Source organism: Heterodontus francisci, unplaced genomic scaffold, assembly GCF_036365525.1.
Source record: "Heterodontus francisci isolate sHetFra1 unplaced genomic scaffold, sHetFra1.hap1 HAP1_SCAFFOLD_106, whole genome shotgun sequence".
NCBI classification, from domain to species: Eukaryota; Metazoa; Chordata; class Chondrichthyes; order Heterodontiformes; family Heterodontidae; genus Heterodontus; species Heterodontus francisci.
Genome location: NW_027140940.1, coordinates 5,837,844 through 5,848,850, shown reverse-complemented (window position 1 = coordinate 5,848,850; position 11,007 = coordinate 5,837,844). Strand labels below are relative to the sequence as shown.

General features: G+C 41.7%; 1 protein-coding gene across 1 annotated transcript; it reads left to right on the top strand.

Annotated features, from left to right (window-relative positions):
- Positions 1-285: 285 nt before the first annotated feature.
- Positions 286-10,265, top strand: LOC137361451 (NACHT, LRR and PYD domains-containing protein 3-like; the record flags this gene model as incomplete). The annotated part of the gene is made up of 7 exons (XM_068026313.1): positions 286-430; positions 533-756; positions 2,346-2,389; positions 2,841-2,949; positions 4,369-4,540; positions 4,646-4,711; positions 8,581-10,265. Coding segments are annotated over exons 1-7 (2,445 nt in total), but the record flags the coding sequence as incomplete, so codon positions are not given.
- Positions 10,266-11,007: the final 742 nt, after the last annotated feature.

Sequence of the window (11,007 nt, the reverse complement as noted above, 5' to 3'; positions counted from 1 at the left end):
GAGTGTATAATGGACGGGCATCCAGTTCCCTTTAACAGAAGAGAAGTAAATGGATTTGATCACCGAGCAGAGTGTATAATGGACGGGCATCCGCTACCATTTATTTATTTGATCATAACTCTTCAGAATCTGAAGATGTGCATGAATTTTTCATTGAATCTGCTCATCTATAGTGGAATGAGCCCAAAGTTCTCAAATCCCTCTCCACAACAGTAACTCCAATAGTTCTGATCACAAGCTAGTGAATTTGTGCAGTGATTTTCCCATTGCTTCTGTTTTCCATCGATGGCGTGTTCAAAAACTGTACACAACAGAGCACATTTCCAGAACCTGTGTTTTTGTAAAGGACCATCACATCCCGGAGATTCATATCCAGAAATCAAGATCATCCAGTCTGCAATGACCTGTCTCTGTGCTCTTCTTGTGGATGGTCTTTCACACAGAACAAACAGGATATTGAGCTCAATCTGTAACTCTGTAACTTTCTGTCAGTTCACCTGAATAGATTGATTTCTGATTTGTTTTGCTTAAGGAGTGAATGCCTGGAAAATGACATATTGGCAGCTTCGTGTTTTATTTTACAATCGGCTGCAGTTTGCAGTAGAAATAATGGTTGGGCTAAATGCGCTCACTGGTATTAAATTAGACAGTAACTTCTGGCGACAGCACATGCCCAGTTCAATGCGAAGATCAAGAAGTTACTCTCAGAGATGTCCTGCTTCTCCAAAAGCTGAGGGAGAACGGTCTGTCACCAAGGTACTCCCCAGTGTTACCTGATATAGACACATTAAACTCGCCAGAAAAAGTTCAGGCTTGTCCGTTCCAGTGCAGGTATTTTTCTAACAGTTTGATAAACCTTAATTACTGTCAAACAAACTCAGCACCAAAAATGAACTTGAACAAGTGTGAAGTCTCAGTCCTTCAGATTTAAGTTATTGTTGGTGATTTAAGAAAATAATAACAAATAAGTTTTAATATTTTCTTTCATTCCCTCTCTTTATTCCGCTATCTGTGTCTGATTTGATGCTGAATTGAATATTCCGACTGACACTTGCTGGTTCAGACTCTCCCCTGCTCATTAATGATTCTTCAATCTGATTGTTTGAGAAGATGCACACTTGCTGGTCAGATTGATACTGTTCCCAGATTCTCAATGGAGAGGGTGCTGTGCTTTTTCCAGAATTGACTGAGAAGAACTCCTATTACAGAAACCAAAAGTCTATGGACAAGGCACTAAATGACTGGCGTTCGTTGCAAAATGAGGCCCATTTTTCTTTCTCTATTTATAATCTATCTTTTTTTTTTTAGCTCCTGTCATTTATTGAGCTTGAAATGTCCTGCAGTTAAATATTGGGATGCCTGAAGTCATCGTCTTCTGCTGCCAACACAAACTCTGTCTCCACGTCATTTTGTTTCTTCCCACTTTCTGCCCACTCTCTGAAACTGAACCAGTCTGTTTACAACCTAAACCTCCTATTTGCTCACCAGCTTAGCTTTTGATCCCATATTTGCTTTATCATAAATACATCATATGTCCACCTCCATAACATTGCCTTCTCCACTCAGCTTTTGAAACCCTCATCCTTATCTTTGTCACCTTTAGACTCAATTACTTATATTATTCCCTGACCAGCCTCCCCTCCTCCAGCCCCATTAAGTTCAGCTCATTCACAACTCCTGCTTGCTCCCTGTCCCACTCAGCTATTAGTCCTGTTCTCAAACTCTTATGTCTGTATCCTCCTCCAGCCCTATAACCTCTGTGGTGCAATTGCAAATCACAGTTTCCTCTGACTCTGGCCTTTTGTGCCTCCTGATCACTACCCCTCCACCCCCATCCCTATCCCCCCCAGTGGTAGCTGAGGTTGGATTAGACTAGGTGTGATGTGGATAACAATATGAATGAAGGAGGAAGGTGGTTCTACTTTCTTGTGTTTGAGGTGGTAATTGCCTGCACTTTGTGTGATGCAATTGCTACCTGACACTTGTCAGCCGAAGCCTCGGTCATGCTCAGTTCTTTCTGCATGTGGTTGCAGATGGTTGGGCCAAGGGCGCTGCCCCATTGAACTCCAGCAGGGATGTCCTAGTGCTGAGATGAATGGCTTTGAACAAGCAAAACAATCTTTATTTGTAGAAGATTAGATTCAAACCACTGGCGAGTTTTCCCCCATTATCTCCATTGAATTCAGATATACTCGGGCTCCTTGATGTTACAGTCAGTGGAATACTGACTTGATTTCAAGGGCAATCACTTTCTTCTCATGTCTGAAATTCAGCTCTTTTGTCCTTGTTTGGACCAAGGCTGTAATAAGGTCTGCAAATGATTGGTGCTGGTTATTGTTAAATAGGTGCTGCTTGATAACACTATTGATGACTTTGATGATGATTCAGAGTAGGCTGCTGGGACGGTACTTGGCCACCTTAGGTTTATCCTGCTCTGTGTATACAGAGCATAACTGAGCAATTCTCCATATTGTCAGGTAGATGTCAATGTTATGGCTGTACTGAAACAACTTGGATTGAGCAAGGGCTAGTTCCAGAGCACAAATCTTCAAAGCTACTGCCAGAATACTGTAGGGATCCCTAGCGTTTGTTTTGTCCAGAAACTGGCCATTAAATTGTGCAACCTGGACTACATTCAGTACACTTGCTGCTCTCAGTCGTTTCTTCGAGTTGAGTTCAATATGGGGAATTATTGATTCATCAGCTTAGAAAAGGTGATAGCTGATCATCAATCGGAGATTTCCATTCCCATGTTTGGTTAATTTTTCAGCAGCTTCTGGAACAGGATGTAACAGGACTGATGAGAATTAACTGGATCCATTGGTTCTGTGATCACTTAGCTCTGTCTATCACATGCTGCTTCTGCTGCTGATGGAGGAGTCTAGGACGTTGACTAATAAATATGATGTTATAATCATGATTGTCACATTCTTGCTTGACAAATATATGGTCCATTTCTCCCCATTTTGGTCTAAGTACCAGATATCAAAGAGGAGAAATTTTCGGGGTCGACTCGGCTGGGTGTTCTTTTATCACGTCCAAATCCATCACCGAGGTCACAGCCAAGTGTTCCATCTGTTTAGATTCTTCTCCATTGTAGCAGCTTGCTAGTCCATTTCAGAGATGACCACATTGGTGTAGAACTGCAGTCATATAGAGATCAGACCTAAAGGATACCAGGTCTTATAACAATATTCTTTACTGATCTCAGCCTTTTATTTCTAAATATTTTAATTTGAAATTTGAATTTGAATTCACAAACCACCAAAAACTCTCTTCTCTAGATTACACGTCCAGTAACATAACCAGCTCACCACCGTAATCGATGTTCTTTTACATTGAAGCCTCTTTATAAATGTAAGATTTGATGAATAATATCCTGAGTATTCCCAGTTACTGAGGTTTCACACTGGCAGTAACTCTGTAAAATAATGGGTGTCAGATAGTTCAAATACTGAGGGAAAATTGATTGGAGTGATTGCATTTTTCATCATGATTATTATTGATCAATTTTCCTGACCGATAAATCAACAGCGGTTATTTCGATTAGTTGGAAATTTTTCAGACAGTTTTCCAGCTGCTTCCCTCAGTTCAGAAATGTCCCTTCCTGGGTATTGGAATTCTGATTCACTGCTGTTTTATTTCTAAGTAAATCACAAAGTGTGACAGAAGGAAGTACATGTGAGAAGTAAATGGATCATATTGTCAATCAGTAATCTGCTGTCATGTTGGATATTGGTTAACATCCTTCCATCTACTAAAGATGTTGGATACACATCAAACAATCCATTTAGGTGGGATGTCTGCTCTTCGTGCACCTTTGCTGATGGCTGTGAAGGCCAATCCTTGAGATACAAGTTCTGCCACAAGTGTTGGATACTGAAGGACAGATAAAATGAATCACATTAAAATTACTCCAATTTGTTTGTGATTCCTCCCTCTCCTAGAACGACATATCTGATTTCTATCTGTCTTCCACCTTATCACACACATTCCCTTGTGTACTTTCCTCATCTGCCCCATCCTTTTGCTGTCTCTGTACATACTTAAAACCTGTTTCTTCTGTACGTTTCTAGTTCCAACGAAAAGTCACTGAACCGAAAACATTAGCTTCCTTTCTCTCTCAACAATGCTGATGACCTATTTCCAACATTGTCTGTTTTTACCGATGATCTCTATTTTAGTTTCATCTGATTGAATTATTGTTAATGACTAAATCAAGATGTTTACAGAATGTTCAGACCATGTTCAAAATAAATCAATACATGGCCCAGTGATTGTTTTACTGTCACTGAGCAGATCCTTTACTTATTCCCCGTGTTTATCTTTCACTCCACTCCTCAATCTATGCATTAATATTCCTTACAGAAAGTCACTGTGCTCGTGGAGAAGGGAAACCGGGCGGACAGTTCTAAACTTCTCCTCAATCTGGTGATGGAGAAAGGCTCTCTGGCACGAAGGGTGATGTGGGAAGCCTTTGTGAAAATGCGTCACGGGTTACCAAAGTTGGAGAAAATACTGAAAGAAATACAGGAACTCAGTACGGTAAAATCACACACTGAATTCAACTTCAGATTCAAACACTGCAGAATTTACTATAATATTACACAAATCTGATTTCATGAAATGTAATTAATTTAAACAGGTTCTGAGCCATTTGATTACATGATTATCACTCGAGCTTTATCTGATGTACCCAAGCACCTGAAAGGTAAGTGAAGAAATGGCAATTTCAAACAACTGAATTTACACAACATCTTTAATGTAGTAAAATATTTCAAAGCGCTTTGCAGGAGCATTCTCAAACAAATGTGACATGGTGGCACAGAAAGAGCTGTTGGGGCAGATGATCAACAGCTCGGTAAAAAAGTAGGTTTTTAGGACTATCTGAAAGGAGGAAAGAGGGTCGAGAGGCAAAGGGAGGGAATTTCAGAACTTAAGGATGAGGCAGCTGAAGCATGGCCAATAATGGAGGAGCAATTAAAATTGGGGATGAAGAGGCCATAACTAGAAGAGCACAGATATTACAGATGGTGTGGAGCTGGAGGGGTTTGTAGAGATTGGGAGGGGAGAGGCTCTGGAGGGACTTGGAAACAAGTATGAGAATTTTAAAATTGAGGAGTTGCTCAACTGAGCGCCAATGTAGATCAGCGAGCAGGGTTGTGATAGGTGAATGGACTTGGTTTGTGTTCGGACGCCATAAACATAGTTTTGGATGACCTTAACTTTAGGGAGGGTGGAAGATGGGAGAACGGACAGGAGAGCTTTCAACTAGTCAAATCTAAGGGCAGAAAAAGTATGGATGAGGGTTTCAGCAGTAGATAAGCTCTGGCAGGTGCAGAGTTTGGCAATGTTATGGAGTTAGAAGTGGTGTTTATGATGAAGTGGATGTGTAGTCGTAAGCTCAACTCTGTTATAACACTTTGGAGAATCAGAAATACTGGAATCTAACTGTTTGTTTAGAAGCTGTCGGAATCTGGAAATCAGAAGCTCAAAGGCTGGGGAAATAGGTTTGGATGTCATTTGGATTTGTCCTGCGTTCTTAACTATTCAGCAGAGGTTCAATTATAATTTACAGGACTTACAAAATACCCTGTAGGTATGTGGACATTGAACTATTTCCCTGAATCGAGATGTTCTTCATTAGATCTTGCAAAACCATATACTCACGTGGCAGGATCCTGATACACTGTGAAACCCCATACACACCTGGCAGGATCCTGATACACTGTGAAACGCTATACAAAGCTGGCAGGATCCTGATACACTGTGAAACCCATACACACCTGTCAGGATCCTGATACACTGTGAAACCCCATACACACCTGGCAGGATCCTGATACACTGTGAAACCCCACACACACCTGGCAGGATCCTGATACACTGTGAAACCCATACACACCTGTCAGGATCCTGATACACTGTGAAACCCATACACACCTGGCAGGATCCTGATACACTGTGAAACCCATACACACCTGTCAGGATCCTGATACACTGTCAAACCCCATACACTCCTGGCAGGATCCTGATACACTGTGAAACCCCATACACACCTGGCAGGATCCTGATACACTGTGAAACCCCATACACACCTGGCAGGATCCTGATACACTGTGAAACCCCATACACACCTGGCAGGATCCTGATAGACTGTGAAACCCCATACACACCTGGCAGGATCCTGATACACTGTGAAACCCCATACACACCTTGCAGGATCCTGATACACTGTGAAACCCCATACACACCAGGCAGGATCCTGATACACTGTGAAACCCCATACACACCTGGCAGGATCCTGATACACTGTGAAACCCCATACACACCTGGCAGGATCCTGATACACTGTGAAACTCCATACACACCTGGCAGGATCCTGATGCACTGTGAAACCCCATACACACCTGGCAGGATCCTGATACACTGTGAAACCCCATAGACCCCTGGCAGGATCCTGATACACTGTGAAACCCCATACACACCTGGCAGGATCCTGATAGACTGTGAAACCCCATACACACCTGGCAGGATCCTGCTACACGGTGAAACCACATACACACCTGACAGGATCCTGATACACTGTGAAACCCCATACGCACCTGACAGGATCCTGATACACTCTGAAACCCCATACACACCTGGCAGGATCCCGATACACTGTGAAACCCCATACACACCTGGCAGGATCCTGATAGACTGTGAAACCCCATACACACCTGGCAGGATCCTGATACACTGTGAAACCCCATACACACCTGGCAGGATCCTGATACACTGTGAAACCCCATACACACCTGGCAGGATCCTGATACACTGTGAAACCCCATACACACCTGGCAGGATCCTGATACACTATGAAATCCAATGGAAATATGGTAGTATATTCAATTACTTTTGCTAGAATTCTCCTATGTGATGCAAATGCACTTGGGGCTCACAAGTAAAGAGCATTTTCTTGAGGCAGATACCAACATAACCTATAGGGAACGAGCTGCAGAAATGTGAAACTTTAAAATGTTATCATTTCACAGAGCAGCAGAAGGCATCAGGAAGTATATGATCTGATCTGAGATTTACAGATGTCCACACAATAGAACATTAATCCATCAAGAAATATGAGAAAAAGGCAAAGTCCAGGATGATGAGAAAGATATTGACTGCTTTCCCAATTACAGGGCAAGAGAAAACCTTATTCCACGCAAAGAAGTACCCTTTTAATTCAGGACTCTTTTTAGACCCAATGTAATGACTAACAAAGGCATATTTCTAATTTTCAATAATAAAAACAAGAAATGCTGGAACCACTCAGCAGGTCTGGCAGCATCTCTGGAAATAGAAGCAGAGTTAATGTTTGATACTATCTTTAATGTTTGTTGCTAGATCTGTTCAAAATTTATTCCATTTTGCACAGTTTCGAAGAAGGGTCACTGACCCGAAACGTTAACTCTGCTTCTCTTTCCACAGATGCTGCCAGACCTACTGAGTGGTTCCAGCATTTCTTGTTTTTATTTCAGATTTCCAGCATCCGCGGTATTTTGCTTTTATCTTTTTTAATTTTCAAACCTGCAATATGGGAAACTAAGACCAAAATGAAACAACAGAGTATAACTATTGGTAAAACAACTGAAATGAACTGCAAATATTTTCTGCTTTAACATTAAAGTGAAGAGGGTTGGAGTTCAAATGCTATTTCGAATCGGTGATATGATGGGCTGTTATTAAAACATATTCAATGAATGTCTGTGTAAAACTGCTGAAAAACTTCACAATTTCTGAAACACAACACAAAAATGATTAGGGACAGGAAAAGTTCATTCAGCACAAAAAGCCTGTCCCTGTCAGAGATGAATCCCTGTGTTCTTCCACTCAGTGCATCCACAGAAAAACGTTCCACTGTTACTTAGGTTCTGATGAAAGGTCATTGGACCAAAACCGACAAGTGCCGTCAGACCTGCTGTGTTTCTCCAGCATTTTCTGGTTTTATTTCTATTGTCATTAACCACTTACACTGCCCCTTTCGTGTCTTTCCCCAGTATACCTGCTCTACTATCCATTGGGTATAAAATTACCTTGATGTCCATTCTGATTCAGACTTTCATTTTTCACCTATTAATTATTTTGGGAATTGTGAGCTTGTTTCCTTCTCTAATGTAATGAATTCAATTAAAACATTTCAATACTCAAGTCTCTTGCCCAAACAAAATGTGTCAAATGTTCCCACCCTTATCTGATAGAGTTTTCATGAATTGAATCATTTTTGGAATTCCCTATGTATCTTTGTACTGGCAGTAACCTTTACCTGTTATCAGATGTCTATTGAGGAGCAGGTAATACACCAGATAAACTATACGAGCCCTGAAACAGGAGCAATTTCACAATGCACAGTCTGTCCCTCTGTTAATGCACACAAAACCCAGATAATGTGAGGTATCCAGAACTGAGTTTTAAATTCACCGATAGTGAAGCTGTGAATTAAATCTTGTAATGCTTCACAGAATAGTGAAATGATATCCAGAAGTTGTTTTTATATCAATACAACTAACATTGAAAACCACTTTCTGTCTGTTCTAATTGAAGATGTTCAACAGAAACACAAGGAAACACTCCGGGTACAAACTGAAACACTGAGAGTGAACACTATCCTAATAAAGGAGAAGGTTAAGATTTTCCAGCTGGTTGATCGATACGCTGAGCTAACGGTCATTTCTGCTGTTCAAGATCGGACACTTGTAGAACATGAACTGCTGGCAAGAGGCCGAGACCATGAAGAGTGGAGAGAGAAACATCTCCGGAAAGAACTGGAAAAAATCCGAACTGATCAATTGTTCCAGAGCAGTTTTTCCCTGAGAAAATCCAAATCTGGGAGTTCAGCAGCAGTGAGTGGAGTCCCGGGGATTGGAAAAACAACAATGGTACAAAAGATTGTCCATCACTGGGCCACTGGGAAAATATACCCAAACAAAAAATTTGTTTTCAGTTTTAAATTCCGAGAGTTGAACACTATCAACTGCAAAATAAACCTGTGGAACATAATATTGCTTTTCTATCCATACATGCAGAATATTTTGGAAGAGCTCTGCAACAGCCCAGATGGATTGCTGTTTATATTTGATGGTTTGGATGAATTCAAGGACACGATCGATTTTGGTGACAATCGGAGAAATACAGAACCTCAGTACATGTGCACAGATCCCGAATGCTGGTGTGAAGTGTCTGACATTGTGTACAGTTTAATACAACACAAGCTGCTCCCAGGATGTTCAGTGTTAGTGACCAGCCGTCCCACTGCATTACATTTATTGGGAAAGACTGAGATCAGTGTCTGGGCTGAAATCCTGGGATTTGTTGGTGATGAACGGAAGGAATATTTCAACAAGTTTTTTGAAGATCAGACGGTGGCAGCAGCTGTTTTCAAACACGTGGAGGAGAACGAGATCCTGTACACCATGTGTTACAACCCTTCCTACTGCTGGATCCTCTGTCTGTCACTGGGTCCCTTCTTTACACAAAGAGACAGGAAACAGCAGCAAGTTCCCAAGACCATCACCCAGCTATATTCCTACTATATTTACAACATTCTGAAAAACCATAGCCGAGAGATTGAAAACCCCCGTGATGTGTTACTGAAGATCGGTGAGATGGCCTTCACAGGAGTCTCCGAGAAGAAGATTGTGTTTAGAGATGGAGATTTGATCGAGTACAATCTGCAACCTTCCCAGTTCCTGTCTGGATTCCTGATGGAACTTTTGGAGAGAGATGATTCTGTCCAGAGTGTGGTTTACACATTCCCACACCTCACTATCCAAGAGTTTGTTGCCGCACTCACACAATTCCTGACTCCAGATCCCAGGGACATCCGGCATCTCCTCAGTGATGCTCACAGTGAGGAAGATGGGAGATTTGAGATATTTCTGCGTTTTGTTGCTGGTCTCTCCTCCCCACAGGCAACTCGACCCCTGGAGGAGTTTCTGGGTCGATTTCCTCATCAAACAACCTGCCGAGTGATTGACTGGGTGAAGGAGAAGGTTGAAGGAGAGATTGGAAAGAGTGCAACAGGTAAAAGGAATCTCCTGAATACATTGCATTACCTGTTTGAGTCTCAGAGTACAATCCTGGCTCGCACTACAGTGGGATCTGTGGAAACACTTACATTTAGTGGATTGCGGCTGATGCCGATTGACTGTGCAGTCCTGTCTCAGACCATTGGACTCTGTGAAACATTGAAAGAACTCGATCTGGAGAATTGCTATATTCAGATTGAAGGACTCCAGTGTCTGGGACCCGTACTGCATAAATGCCAGGAGTTGAGGTAACAGTTTATTTTTCTCTAACTGTTGGGTGAATTGTGGAGCAGTCATGGATTGTGTTGTTGCTCCATAATGAAGGGGAATGAACAGTTCAGTTAAATCGGAGAGTAGTAAATTCAATACAAATATGACAATTAATAAGAGGATCAGTCAGTAATTCCCTAAGAATTGGAGTATGTAAAATGGATCCTTGTGAACAAGTAGGGATGTTACAGTCTTTATCGGTTAATACAGGTCAGTGAGAGTCTGATCATTTAATTAACTGTTTTTCATATTGACTAAGATATGCCCATTGAAGAAGTTGCTCCTTACTGTTATTACCACATAGACTGAAATAACTGCAGCAGTCCATGTGTCTAAGCATCCCACTCTCTTCACCAGGTGTAGGAATCATAGAATAGTTACAGCACAGAAGGAGGTCATTTGGCACTTTGCCTCTGTGCGGGCTCTCTGCAAGAGCAACTCAGTTACTTTCACTCCCCCTCCCTTTCCATATAGCCCTGCATTTAGTTTTTCTCTACAGATAATTGTTCAATTCCCTTTTGAAAACCGGAGTTAGTGAACCCAGGAATTTCCCATAACCTCCCCCGTGTGTGTGAGAGGCCCCATGTGGGGAGGGATCTTCCAAAAATGCCACAAAAACTGTCAGACTGGTTACACCAGAAATAAATGCAGCACTAGTTCAATGGGGAATAAA